Source organism: Triturus cristatus, chromosome 11 (assembly GCF_964204655.1).
Source record: "Triturus cristatus chromosome 11, aTriCri1.1, whole genome shotgun sequence".
Classification (NCBI taxonomy): Eukaryota; Metazoa; Chordata; class Amphibia; order Caudata; family Salamandridae; genus Triturus; species Triturus cristatus.
The window spans coordinates 526,830,970-526,845,982 of record NC_140594.1 but is presented as its reverse complement, the minus strand read 5'-3'; the positions used below and the strand labels follow the sequence as shown (position 1 = coordinate 526,845,982).

The 15,013-nt window shown below is 49.6% G+C and overlaps 1 protein-coding gene across 1 annotated transcript in view; it reads left to right on the top strand.

Annotated features, from left to right (window-relative positions):
- The window catches only part of LOC146784513 (zinc metalloproteinase-disintegrin-like berythractivase), a 2,362,040-nt gene that overhangs the window by 968,257 nt on the left and 1,378,770 nt on the right, over positions 1-15,013 (top strand). Inside the window, exon 6 of the mRNA XM_085632969.1 lies at positions 751-931. Within this exon, the coding sequence (XP_085489095.1) occupies positions 751-931 (181 nt within the window). The remainder of the gene's footprint in view (positions 1-750; positions 932-15,013) is intronic.

The following is a 15,013-nucleotide window of genomic DNA, read 5'->3' as shown; positions in this document are numbered from 1 at the left end:
TAAATGCTGAGCAGCAGTGTCAAAAACCGCATTTTCAAACAGGTGAGGAGCGAATAGATTAGTGAGAAATAAGATCATTCTAGGCTTAGTGGGTTGAATGTGGTAATGCAACTTGTTTGGAAGCACTGGTTTTATGTTTTTTCACTGAATTATTTTAACATTTGTTATGCTTTGTTTTATTTGTATTATTTATTATTATTATCGTTATAACTATTATTAATAATAATAGAAACTGAAGTAACTGCCAATTTAAAAAACAATGGGATACTGCTGCTTTCGTCTTCTTTAAAGTGGCATATTTTCCCTTCATGGAACTGCTGCCTGTCTGGCTCTATCGTATTCATTTTTTTCATTTATGTAATTACCACACTATTAACTTTATCCCAAAAATGTATTGGTCCTCTTTTAAGTGAAAAAACACACTATGCTCTATCAATGCTACCTCCAGCTAAACAATTAGAATATTGTTTCCAAGAGAATTTATCCCTTGTCAATGTGTGTCATTGAATATTATCATGGTGGAAAACGAAAAATATATTAAATAACATATCCTCTTCAGAAGTCAGCTGTCTACAGAAGTGAGATTGCAGTTTTTGAGGTACAGATTATAGAATCTTTCACTTTAACTACAAAAATAGAATTGTACCACTCACATCTATTATGATAAAGAGTAGGTCAATTTTGATACATGAATGCCTTCAAACCCTACATTTGGAAGTGGTGATGTATAGCTCTTATTGTATTTCACAGAGGATATTTCACGACCCAAAGGCAGCCGTACCTCATTGAACCCCTCAGAATTACAGAAGGTGCAGCACATGCCGTGTACAAGTATGAGAGCCTTGACAGTACCGTCAAAATCTGTGGAGTAACAAATGCTACCTGGCTAAGAGTGCCATCTGAAACCTTTCGTCTCTGGACTGAAAGACAAGTAAGTCCTCATTATTAAATGTGGTGAGATTTGATTTAGACTTTTGTTATTGTGAAGGATAGCGATACAATAGGTACTCATATGACAATATGAACTCATGCTCAAGATTCTCGAGATTGAGAACATCACATCCTAGCAACCAGGGCTGGGAATTACTCTGGCGCTCTCTTTTTGTTTTACGGTGCGCCACCTCGAGCTGCAGGTGAATAACGTCCCTTGCAGCCTATTTATTTGTGAATGGCGATCAGTGCGCACAGCTTACTCATGTCATCACAGCTGAGAGTAAATGTAAAAGGAGACTTACAGCTCCTTCTGCTTCTACAGTTTGCAGTGCTCTAGTGCACATTCTGTACCTAAGTACCAAATGCAGTGTGTGAGTTACTGTTGGGAAAAAAACTCTTCACTTTCGAGTGATACCTCTACCGAGTGGATCACTACTCTGGGATGACAGTAAGAGGATGATTGAAGTGCGTGGATTCACATACTAGATCCGGGGCATTTTAAGGGAGAGCAAAACACCATGATAAAAGGCATACCTCCCCAATCACTCAGGCAGTATCAGTTGTTCTACCCCTGGGGGGCAGATTGATTGTTTACGCCCAGTTTGCCCACTCTGGGGGGTGCAAAAAGCCCATTAGACACCAGGATTTACTCATAAAACATAAATGGTGTGCCGTGGCAGCCCTGACTGTCCTTGTACTGCACCCCCACCCCTGAGCTCCTTATAGTCTTTCTACTCCCAGAGAGATTGGAAGGGGTTTAATACAATGTGGCCATTCCAGGGGTCAGAAAGGTCATTAGACATCAGGGCCCAGATCTACTAAGACAACTTGCTGTGCTGCGTCAAATGGAGAGAGCAGGAATGCGCACGTTTTACTGATATATGGCACTGTGAATGGGCAATGAACACTGAGGCAGGGAGGACGTATAAACAAAAGATTTATTGAGAGTCTCTTGCTTCAGAGATATAACAACACTCGTTCTTCCTCCCGTCTTTCCTTCCGAGGGGTGGTCCACAGGACCTCGTCGTCCTGCACCAATCCGAGTTCACGGGGTATGCAAGAAAACAAAAAGAAGGAGGTAGGTATAAGATAAGTGGCCTGACTTATGGCCTGACTTTAAGGAAGGGGAGTGGGGGGAGGCACACCAACACCTTATTCCACCATCATGTGCTGGTGAGAACATCAATGTGCACACGCAGCCTTTAGGTGCCCGTGAGCCATGGTAGCGTTTTAACCCTCCCCGCCTCGGCTATCGGTATTGCTGCGCCTGCCGACCCCCTCCCGAACCACCCCCGGATGCCCTCTAGTGCCTCTGGTAGCCACGCTCCTCCAGGAGCTTGGTGGGCTTGTGCGTGGTACCAGATAGGGTCCGGCTCCCATGCCTTGACTTCCTGGCATCGCAGTCCACCAGCTGGATTCGGCGTCCTGCATTACCAAGAGTCTCCTCGTCATTCTCTAGGGGGATGTAGTGCCCTTCGTCCCCGACTTTCCTCCTTGGCTGCTCGTCCCGCTGGCTTCTCCGGCTCATCTCTCCTTCACTTGAATAACCCGGGTTTTCGGTTATGAGGACCTCCTCTTCAAGGTCGTAGACCTCCATTGGTGCATGTGACAGGGTCACATGGGTTGCTCCCAGCTTAGGGAAGTATGGTGAATTAAAGGGGGCGGGAACCTCCTTCCGCATACTGCCTCAAAGGAGACTGTAAAAAAAATACAGGAGACACGTAAGGGGCAAAGTGTCATCGTTCTCCTCTTCCTCTGGGTCTGGTACGGCCACATCGTATCTGAAAGAGACACGTTAGTGATAGATTCCTTACCTTAGAATATCCCCAGGCATCAGACTGGATCTGGAAAATTTTCGTCAGCAGTACCCCTGCGCGTTGGTAGACATCGTCATGCGGCTTCGCGTACGTCGCTGGCGTCGTATTCGCCGAGATGACGTCATCGGAGCTACTTAGACGCGCCCACGCGCGCTGACGTCAGTGTTTTCTTTTTCCGCGCCAGCAAGCGCCAATTGGAGAGAGAGCGCTACTCCTAGTTAATATTTGAACTTTATTTCTGAGACTTGTTTCTCTTGCTTGTCGAGTACTCGACTTCTGGTGCAGTTGAGATGCCCGGGTTTAAGTCCTGTAGGGACTGCCGTCGGAACTTGTCGGTGGCGGACCCACATGATGTGTCTCTTCTGCTTGGGGCACGCCCATGACCCAGAGACGTGCCCCGATTGTCGGGCCATGGCGCCGAAAGCTTTGCGGGAGCGTTACTGAAAGTTGTTGGAGGCCCGGCAGTCGGTTCCGCGATGCTCGAGGTCCCACTCCTGTGGGAGTTCGAGGGACAGGTCGCGGGGCCGACACCACCGTTCGTCGGAAACGGGGACAGGTAAGTCAAAGCGCCATAAGAAGTCGAAGAAGCGATGTCGCTCTTCGTCTTCCCTTCACCGGTCGCGAGACTCGGTGGAGGGGGCGGGTGATCACTCCCCCGTGGATCCGGTGGAACCTCCGTTGTTGCCTGCGGCCTACCCGCCTTTCCCAGGGCCGTAAGCGACTCTGAAAGAAATACAGGTATTCCTGTCGGCCATGGGCTGCTTATTAGCACCATCGGGCCCCTCCGGCGCGCCTTTGGGCCCTGTGGACCTGTTTGGTGGTTCTGCCCCTGTGCCGCCACATTTGGCCCTGACTACGCGAGCAAGATACCCTGCGGCATCGTTGGCTCGACGCCGCCTCCAGCGTCGGGGCCAAAGCCGGACACGACGCCGTTGCCTACAGGGCCGGACTACGTCAAGCCTAGATTGGTCTATTATCCTCCGATTCCCATTCCAGGTGGGGAGTTTATTCCCTTTCCCTGGGCCCCTCGTCCTTACTGGCCTCTTAAACAGCCAGTGGACGAAGGGGAGTACTGGGAGGGGTCTGAGGACCCTCTCACTGCTCAATGTGAGGATGAACCAGTGTGGGAGGGTGATATGGAAGGTCCAGGCGATCTGGATTTCTCTCCGCACCCTGGTACACTGTCCCCTTCTTCCGTAGCTACGGAGGAGGTTGGGACTTTTTCTGTGGTGTTGCGTAGGGCGGCTGAGGCTCTTAACCTCGAACTCTCTTCCGTGCCTATCAGGACCAATCTCCTGACTGAGGTGCTGCAGCCGGCGACCTCCTATACGGAGCCGCTACTGCCCTTTAATGACGCGCTTACAGGCATTCTGTTAAGCACCTGAACCAAGCCTAACACAGGGGTTCCTGTGGATAGGAGTGTGGCACGACACCATCGCCCAGCCCCGGCCACCCCTGTTATCTCACCCAACGCCTGAGAGTCTGGTTGTCCAAGCCTCTGCCTCTCTGAGCGCATTCCCTTCCGCACCTCCGGACAAAGAATCTAAAACACTTGAGCAGGTTGGGATTTTTTTTCTCACCTCTCACAGTTCCAGCTTGCGAGCGGTGAATACTGCATGCCTGTTGGGCCGCTATTCCCACTCTGTGTGGGACCCTGTAGCACAGGTGCTGCCTCAGTACCCAGTGGAAGCTCGAGCGGTGCTCTCCCAAGCCATTACCGAAGGGAGGGATGCTGCAAAGTTCATTATCCATTGTGGCCTTGACACAGCCGACTCCCTCGGCAGGGCACTTTCCACAACAGTGGCGCTACGCCGTTACGCCTGGCTCAGGACAACTGACTTCTGCAGGGATGTCCAGAACACTTTGTTGGACATGCCCTTTGATGGCACGCGCCTCTTTGGTGACAAGGCGGATAGCACTTTGGAACGCTTTAAAGACTCCCGGGCTACAGCCCAGTCCTTGGGTCTTGCCTCCACGCGCGCTCCCTTGGGGTCTGCCTTTCGCTCCTTTCGAGGTCAGAGACGAGGCGCCCAAACGCCTTCCTTTCAGAGCCACCGGCCTGCTCAGCCACAGTCTCAGCGCAGCCGCGGTCAGGGGGCCTGTTGAAGTGGGGCACGGGGCCAGCAGACAGGTCAGCCCACCACCGCCCCTGCTACCACTGCCTCAAAACCTTCCTAGTCAGGTGTTTCAGGCCCACCAAACACCGGTGGGCGGGAGGATTCGCCTTCACCTCCCCCACTGGCGCACCATCACTTCGGACAGGTGGGTTCCGCAGATAGTCCAAAGGAGCTACTCCCTCCCTTTCGAGACTTCCCCCCCAGCCATGCCGCCTCAGTACCACCGCATGTTGGGGGATTACTTAGCGCTTCTCCAGCAGGAAGTTGCAGCCCTCTTGGCCAAGGGGGCCATCTAGCACGTTCCGACGCCAGAAGTGGGTCGTGGTTGTTACTCCTACTACTTCCTGGTTCCAAAAAAGGACAAGGGCCTGCGTCCTATCTTAGACCTCTGGAACGTCAATCGCTTCCTCTGGAAGAAAAAGTTGAAGATGCTCACTCTTGCTCAGGTCTTGTCTGCCCTAGACCCGCAAGACTGGATGGTAGCGTTGGACTTGCAGGATGCTTATTGGTATATCCCCATCCTGCCGGCCCTCTGGCGTTAACTGCGGTTCACGGTAGGTCACGAGCACTTGCAGTTCACCAAGCTCCCTTTTGGCCTTACCAGCGCCCATCGGGTGTTCACGAAAGTGATGGCGGTGGTCGCAGCTCATCTGCGTAGATCAGGGGTCTCAGTCCTTCCCTATCTGGACGACTGGCTGTTGAAGGCGGGCTCGCCCCAGACAGTCATCTCCTACCTCCAGACTACGGCCGACCTCTTTTTTGCTGGGGTTCTTCCTCAACGTGCCGAAGTCGCACCTGATTCCCTCTCAGAAGCTCCTCTCCATCGGAGCGGTTCTGGACACGGCGCAGTTTCGGGTTTATCCTCCCTGACTTGGCCCTTTTTGCAGGGTCATCCCTGAACTTTTTGCCTTCCTCCTATATTTTTTCTGACCTGTTGTTGGCTGTTTTATGACTCTGGGCACTTTACCACTGCTGATCAGTGCTAAAGTGCATATGCTCTCCCTATTGTAAATTATTGTACGAATGAGTGATTCCATGATTGGTTGGTGTGGTTTACCTGTCAGACCCTAGTACAGTGCACCAGGAGTGCCGAGGGCTTGTAAATCCAAATGCTGCTGGTGGGCTTGCAGCACTGGTTGTGGCACCCACAGAAGCAGCTTGTAAAAGTGTGTCTAAGGCCTGCCATTGCAGAGCCTGCGTGCAGTCTGGTACTGTCATGCTGACTGGGAAAGTGCACCCACTTGCCAGTCCCTAAACCTTCCCTTTTCTTCATATCAGACACCCCTATGGTAGGCCAAGGGCAGGGTGCATTGTAAGGATAAGGTAGGACATGCCCTGGTGTGTGTGGCATGTTCTAATAGTGAATTACAGCCATTTTCGTTTTTCACTATTGCAAGGCTACCTGTTCTTAATAGGCCAGAATGGACAGTTTGGTTATTACATTTTATAATCCTAACTGACTCAGGGAACATGGTAGAAATTCGACTTTAACATGCTTGAACTCAGGATGATAAAATACATATTTTAGTGGTTTTTGGTTGTTTTTGGTTTTAACATTCTGTGTTTGAAAATGCCACTTTTAGAAAGTAGGCATTTTCTTGTCTAACCATTCAAACCTGCCTCTGCTAGGCTGTGTGTATTCATTTGTCTGGAGTTTGAGTGACAGGGCTGGGGAATTCCAAGAGACAGGGTGAGGTGCCCCAGTGGTGAAAATAGAGATCTGCATCTAGATGGGTGGGAGGAGTTGCACCTGGGACCTGAATAGGGCTGTGCCTGCCTTCCACAATGCTGGCTCCACCTCCTGGGGAGTGGCTGATGTCTCTGCCCTGCACATTGAATGAAAAGAAGGAATCCTGTCAACAAAGTGCTCCATGGCTGTACTTGCCTTCCACAATGCTGGCTCCACCTCCTGTGGGTCGTCTAATGCTTCTTCCCTGCACTGTGAAAGGAAAGGAGAAGTCTGGTAAACAGAGTGCTCAGGAACTGGTTTGGACTGGGCAAAGGCCCCTCTGCCCTCAGAGGACAAAGGATTTTGGGGTATACATATTGGGACCCTGATCCCAAGAAATCAGATCACTTTGGGAAAACAAGAAGAACCTCTGCTGAGGGAGGAACCAGAAGAAGCTGAGGAGGAAACTATCCCTGAACCTGGGGGATTGGCCTGCAGTGGTTGCCTTACTGCCAAAGAGAGGAGAAGGAACTTTGTGTGTACTTTTGCTCAACTTGTGAAGGATCTCCAAGGGCTTGGAATAGAGCTTGCCTCCTGCTGAAGTCTCAGGAACAACAGACTTCCCCCCCCCAGCTCCCCAGAGTTCTTTGGAAGTGCCTGCTGCTGTTGTTGGGCCTTCTGAGGAACTGCGTGTCGCAAGGAGCTGGAAGCGCGACTCAAGAAGGAGAAGCGTGCCGCCGTCGGAGCTGTTGTCATCGCATCTCGTAAAGTGTGTCGCCGCTGCAGCATCGCATCGAGCGGAAGCGTCTCGCATCATCCAGGAAGTGTCTCGCAACGCCGAAGAAGCGTGTCGCCATCGCAGCCATCGTAGCTGACGCATTGCACCGCATCAAGAGAAGAGTCTTGCATCGAGGAAGAAGCGTGTCGCCATCTTAGTTGTCGCATTGCACCGCATCAAGAAAAGCGCCTCGCATCCACGGAGAAGCGTGCCGCTGTCGGAGCTGCTGTCGTCGCATCGCGTAAAGGGGTGTCGCCGCTGCAACATCGCATTGAGCGGAAGAGTCTCGCAAACGTCGGAGAAGAGTGCGGCTGCCAAGGCTGCTGTCGTCGCATCGCGTAAAGGGTGTCGCCGCTGCAGCTCAAGCATCGACTCGAGTCTTCTCGCAACATCGGAAAAGTGTACCGCATCTGGAAGATCTTCACGTCTGTATTTCTTTGCACCAAAAACTTCATCGCATCAACATCGTTGCAACACTTTCGTTGCTCTGCGTGTCGCATCTAAAAGGTACATTGACTTAAAGTGTCGCATTTAAGAACTTAAGAGAACTAAGCAAAATCCTACCATCTAAAGTAACAGTATTGTGTGTTTTTGTTGTTTAATGGTCTTGTGGTAAATCTATATAAAGAATACTTATTTTTGATATAAAACCTGTGTGGTGTCCATCTGTAGTGTTGTCACTTGGTTACTGTATGTGTTCACAAATGCTTTACACACTGCCTCTGAGATAAGCCTGTCTGCTCGTGCCAAGCTACCAAGGGGGTGAGCAGGGGTTATTTTAGGAGTGTACCCCCCTACCCTGACTAGAGGAGGAGGTCACTATTTGTCACAAGTGCATACCTGTGCCATCTAGAGACCCCCAAGCCTAACACTCCCGAACAGCGAGTCCAGGACATTCGGGCTTTGATTCAGATCTTTCAGCCCTTGTCCTGGGTTTCGGTCAGGACGACCTTGAGGCTGCTGGGACTCATGGCCTCCTGCATCCTGCTGACCAACCATGCCAGATGGCATATGCTGGCTCTGCAGTGGAACCTGACTTCCAGTGGGCGCAGCATCAGGGGAACCTGTCCGACTACGTCCAGATCTAGGAGGGCACTGCACAAGACTTGCAGTGGTGGCTCACGGACCAGTTTTGGGTCAGCGGCAGATCCCTATCCCTTCCCCAACCTGAGCACACAGTGGTGACGGATGCCTCCCTCCTGGGATGGGACGGCCACATGGGAGAGGCGGAGATCAGAGGCCTCTGGTCACCGGTGGAGTCTAAGCTCCATATCAATCTTTTGAAGCTCAGGGCGATCCTACTTGCACTGAAAGCATTTCTTCCCTCTATCAAGGGGATGGTAGTGCATTTGTTCACAGACAATACCACCGCCTAGTGATATTGCAACAAACAAGATGGGGTGGGGTCGTGGACCCTATGTCAGGAGGCTCTGCACCTCTGGACATGGCTGGAACGTCAAGGCATCTCCTTGACGGTTCAACACCTGGCAGGTTCTTTGAATGCCAGGGCGGACTAACTCAGCCGCCGGTGCCTGATGGATCACGAATGGCGTCTTCACTCGGACGTGGTGCAAGGTCTCTTTCAGCAGTGGGGTGAACCTTGGTTAGATCTTTTCGCCACCGAAGAGAACGCGCAATGTCAGCAGTTCTGCGCGTTGGAGTTTCCAAGGCGGCACTCGCTCGGAGACGCTTTTCGTCGCGAGTGGAGTTGCGGTCTGTTGTACGCTTTTCCGCCTATACCACTTCTACCCAGAGTGCTGAAGAAAATCAGATGCGACCGGGCCCAAGTCATTCTTGTGGCACCGGACTGGGCTCCCAAGCTACTCAGTATAAGCGTGGATCTCCCGATCCGACTGCCTCTTCGGGAGGATCTTCTGTCACAGCAACAGGAGACGGTCCTCCACCCGAACCTGTCCAGCCTCCACCTCCTTGCGTGGAGATTGAGCAGCGACAGTTGATTCCATTTGACTAGCCTCCTGAGGTCTGTAATGTGATTCTGGCAGCCAGGCGTCCTTCAACTAAATCTGTGTACGCCTGTCAGTGGAACAAGTTTGTGGCGTGGAGCACGGCGAAAGCTGTAGATCCCCTTTCTGCCCCTCTTTCTGAGATCCTTTTGTTCTGCTCTCTTTGGCCCAGCAGGGCTCTGTTCTGGGTACTATCAAGGGCTATATTTCTGCTCTTTCAGCCTTTCTCAGGCTGCCTGATCAGCCCTCTCTTTTTAAGTCCCCTGTTGTCAATAGATTTCTCAAAGGCATTACTCACCTTTTCCCTCCTATTCCTTTTGAGATGCCTCAGTGGGACTTGAACCTGGTTCTCACATACTTAATGTGCGCTCCCTTTGAGCCTCTTCATAACTGTCCTTTGCGGTTATTAACTTTGAAAACTGTCTTCCTGGTGGCCATCACCTCTGCCAGGCATGTGAGTGAGCTCCGTGCTCTTTCATGTAAACCTCCTTTCCTGGCGATTCAGCCGGACAAGTTTGTGCGTCGCCCACGTCCATCCTTTCTGCAGAAAGTAGTCACTGCCTTTCATCTCCGGTAGACTGTCACTCTGCCCACTTTCTTTCCGCCTCCACACCCTTCAAGAGAGGAAGAGAGGCTCCACCATCTGGACCCAAAACGTGCGCTTTTATTCTATCTCAACCGCACACAGCAGTTCCAGGTGGATTACCAGCTCTTTGTTGGCTACGTGGGCGCCAAGACGGGCCGAGCTGTGCACAAGCGGACTATCTGCGTGCCCATTCTACCAGGGCCACAGCAGCTACTACAGCATTGGGACGCGGTGTCCCCCTGCAAGATATCTGTCAGGCAGCCACGTGGGCCTCGCTGCATACTTTCACTAAGCACTATTGCCTTGACAGTCAAGTCCGGAGAGACGGCTTCTTTGGCCGGTCGGTTCTCTGTGACTTTCTGGTGTGATTGCACTTCGCAGACCCTCCACCGGGGTTGGTATTGCTTGGGTATGTATTCTAAGGTAAGAAATCTATCACTAACGTGTCTCTTTCAGATGCACAAGTTACTTACTTGTGTAACGATATATCTGTAAGAGACATTAGTTAGTGATAGATTCCTTACTGCCCGCCCATCCTCCCTGTTCTGGGAACTGTTCTCTAGGGTTCAAGTCATCCATTTTAGGGCCCTAGTTCTATTGCACCAGTAGTCGCTCTCTGGCATGGCTCTGCGTTACTGGCGCGGAAAGTCGTGTACAGAACTGACGTCAGCGCGCGTGGCCGCGTCTAAGTATCTCCGCTGACGTCATCTTGGCGAATACGACACAAGCGACGTACGCGGAGCCGCATGACGACGCCTTCCGACGTGCAGGGGTACTGCTGAAGAAAGCTTTCTGAATCCAGTCTGATGCCTGGGGATATTCTAAGGTAAGGAATCTATCACTAACTAATGTCTCTTACAGATATATCATTACACAAGTAAGTAACTTGTGCGACAGGCACATTCCTCCTCTCTCTGTACTGGCGCAGTATGTGCTGCCTAGTGCCAATGCCAGCACCCTTGTGCCATGGTGCAAGGGTCCCTGCGTTACAAATAGGATTCTTTTTGTGCACGAAAACAATCCTCAGAAGCATTTTCTGCCATATACTCATGCTGCAGAATAATGCACACATAGAAAGGGAAAATAATAGGGAGAAATAAAGCTATTTCTCCTCATTACGCCTTCATTTTGATATGTTCCCATGTAGTAAATCTGTGAATGCGCCAAACTCCATGGTTGGATTCATGGAAACACCCACGCTCCATCCATGAAGCATATTCCCAACACACAGTAACGCATGGCAGTGACTTGTGTTATTTAAGATTTACACAAGGTGGCTTTGAGTGGTTTAGTAATCTGACTTAGGGGCTTGCGTTGCCTTACCCCTTACATGATGCAGTAGTGACGTAAAGCCATAATAAATCTAGGCCCAGGTATAGATGTCTGAAAAGTGAATGCATTGAGGGTCTGGCCTGTTCTGGCATGGCTAACCATCTCCAGTATACTAATTTTGCCTCCAGGGCAAATTGTGGTCTTTACCACAATTTGCCTACCTCTGAGGGCAGAGAGTCCAGTGAACACTAGGGTTTTGTTTATAGCATATAAACAAAAAGAGAGACTGACCTGTCCTGAAATGGGTTGAACCCATCCCTGGCTCCAAAACTGTATTTGTGTCTCCCTTGGGGAAAATTAGGAGCTTTACCCAGAATCCGCTCACTGCAATGGCAGATGCCTGCTTGGCACAATGGCCACTGGATACCAGGAATGAAAAAGTAACATCTGATTGCACCAACTCACTCCCTTGGCTAATACAGCCTTTCTGCCAAATTAAAATGTGCAGATTGTGGGGTTAAACCCTTGATCCTCTCCCCTCAGGGCCACCCAGGACATTACGTAACAGGAATAGCTAATGAAAAAGTGATTGCAGTTGGGGGCTGGCCAGTCCTTGTATCTAACTGCACACCCAACTCCTTTGGGGTGGTTTGAAGAGGGATGCCCTACAAACAAAACTACCACAGCAAAACTGTATCCTCTCAGTTTCATGAGGAATAGGTGCAGTACTCGCTCTCTCTGAGGGTCTATTGACATCCAGGGAGCCCTAAACATCCTCAGAATGTCTGAAAACCAGTCACATGGTAAAGATAGGTGGTGTGGCTGATGTTGAATAATTTACCTCTCTGAAGGGTCACCTCAAATGTTTTACCCTCTTCGTTCTCTTTTTGCAGAATTATTTTTGTTCGCCTTAGGACTCTGAGCACTCTACCACTGCTGACCAGTGCTGAAGTCTACCTAAACCTGGTATTATTGGTGTATACACAGTTGGCATATTTAACTTATTTGTAAGTCCCTTGTAAAGTGGTAAACCATATATCCAGTGCCTGCAAGTTAAATGCTATTAGTGAGCCTGCAGCACTCATTGTGCAACCTTCACAAGTAGCCTTTCAAACCTGCCTCAGTCCTGCCACTGTAGGGCCTGGGTGTGCAGTTTACTGCTACTTCAACTTGCCATTTAAAACCCTTTGTCAAGCCTTATACCCCCTTTTATTACACAAAAGTCTCCTCTGAGGTAGGACCTAGGTAGCCCTTAGGGCATGGTGTTGTGTAAGTGAAAGGTAGGACATGTACTGGAAAAAAAGCTAAAAACAGTGGAACCTTCTGAAAACCAGCACCTAACCTAATGTCACTCTCTCAATATTATCCACTTAAATTTTAATGGGGATTTGCTTGCACACTGAATGGCACCCACTGTCACAGTGCCTATTCCCTCAGGAATCCAACAATCTAACAACAAAGCACAGGTGCACCACAAGGACAAATTGAAGTTCACATTTGGAAGAAAATATTTTTTGTCTCCAACAATGCAGATTCTTCAGAATGTTTTCATTTATTCCATTTTCATAGCGTGTTGAAAAAACAAACTTCAATTCTTGGTAGGCAACCAACAAAACAGCCGACGCGTTTCGTCCTGATACAGGACTTCTTCAGGGCGCTAGTAATTGATGGTGAGTAAAATGTTAATGTTCTTGAAAAGCCTAGTAGGATTTGTATAGAGAGGGTTCTCCCATCCAGTAGAGTCTTTACGAGATCTTGAATCAATATCCACATCAAGGAAAATATAATTTCTGTTTAAAAACCCATTAAGGCCAAGTCCAAGGTATTCACAATGTGATACTTGCAAACTGCAACGGCATGTGTGGATCTCCGTCCCCATCCGTGTATCGAGGTAAGGAATGTACTATTAAGTTTTTCATGTACTGATAGTGACAAACACCCATATTCGTTTTTCACTACTGTGAGGCCCACTTCTCTCATAGGTTAACATTGGGAATTCCTTAATACCCTTTTAAGCTGTCATTCCTGATTAGAAAGGAGTTGCTGTATCATGTTTTAGAATATTGGGATGGATTGAACATTATTATTTTAGAAATGCCACTTTTAGCAAAATGGCAATTTTTCTGTTCTTACCATTCTGTGTGCCTGCAGCCTGTCTCCAATACACACCTGTAGTGGGTGACAGCTTCACTTAGTGGATTCCCTCTAGAAAGACACAAACACCTGAAGATTAGGTGTGACTCAGCACTCAGCTGCATTCTGATGGCCCTTCTTGGGTGGGGGGGAGTTATGAGCTGACACTTGCAACTGAATAAGTAGTGTCTGGCTCCACACAAAGGGCTGCTAACCCCCACTGATAGTCTGGAGCCAGAGCTGGGAAGAAAGCGCTTCTGTGCGCTTTAAAGAAACTTCTTTGAAGTCACCCCCAGTTCAAAAGCACACCTGGGTTTAAGTACTGGATCTCTGACCACAACAAGGTATTATGCTACTAGACCTGTGAAGCACTCTGCCAGGAAGAAGGACTGCTGTGCTGCTACAAGGACTTCCACTCTGCTGGACTCCAGCTCTGTAAGAACTATTCTATACTTCTGCTGAAGACAAGACTGATAAGTAGCCCATAATATGGAGATGTAGCTGAAGCTGAATTCTCGCAAGACGAGGAACAACACCTACAGATCGGCGACAAGGAAAAAGGTGATGCTCTACTAAAAGGAGGCACCACCGCTTGCAGTGTGCACTATGTCGCCTCCTGTAGGAAGATGGCTCTGAATATACTATACCAAAGTGGGGTATAGTGTGCAGAGAGTCCAGGGAGTCCCCAGACGTATAGCAGAGGCTGAATTAGGTAAGTACTAACAGCTCTCTTTGTGGTAGTGTGGGCGAGCCATTAGGCTTATTCCAGAGGGTGTGTTAAGCATTTATTTTATTCAATCAATCAAGACTGATGCACACACTCAGAGACTGAATCCAGACCAATTAGGTAAGTATAAAAAAGGTATACTTGTATTTTATTTTGAGAACCAAGCAGGACTTGGTACAGATAGGTAGAATAGATTTGCAGTTCAACACTTAAAACAATTTATGCTCAAAATCTCATAACATGGGTTCCTATGGGAAAAAATGGTTATTGATTTGAGAGAAACGCCCTACAAGTGGGAATTTTGAGGGTTTGGACCAAGGTTCCCCAAGGTCTAGGTAGGCACTCGATTTGTACCACTAGCAACACTTGGGTGGCTGGGTGTAGGGTTCAGGCCCCCAATGTTAGCCAATGGGGCTAACAGGGCCTTCGGTTAGGGACCACTTAGAGGAGGCCACTCGGGTGTGGGAGAAAAGCTCCTGAGGTAATGTCAGCACTGCAGTGACCAACGACCAGCACAGGAGCTGCACCACTAGCAGCACTGTTATGTTAAAATATATTTATACAGCGCACGTTTACCAACGGTTTCTTGGCGCTAAGCGAAGTCGGTCAGTTGCAAAGCACAGAGAAAAGGAAAGCACTGGGGCGTCCGGGTGCAGTGTGCCAAGGAGACGTCAAGGGACCCTGTGCTTCTTAATGGAGAACCTTGGTTTGGGGAAGTTGCTGCAGGCTCGATTAGGGAGACTTCCCGAAGGTGCCACCAGCTGGAGAGGTAAGTTGGGATCTTAGGGGATGCCTGGACACCATCGGTTGGGCCACCCAAGGCTGTGGGGCGTCGGATACAGGGGTGTCTTTTGGTGTTGAGTTGTTCGTACCATCTCCAGTCTCAGTTGGGGAGCCCTTCAAGTTGAGGCTGCAGATGTCGTCTTTAAGCTTGAGGAGGGTCGGGTATCACCAGATCCCTGGTCCCAGATGCCAGGTCAGGATGTCTGGGGAGACCTCCTTGTGATGTTGAGCCAC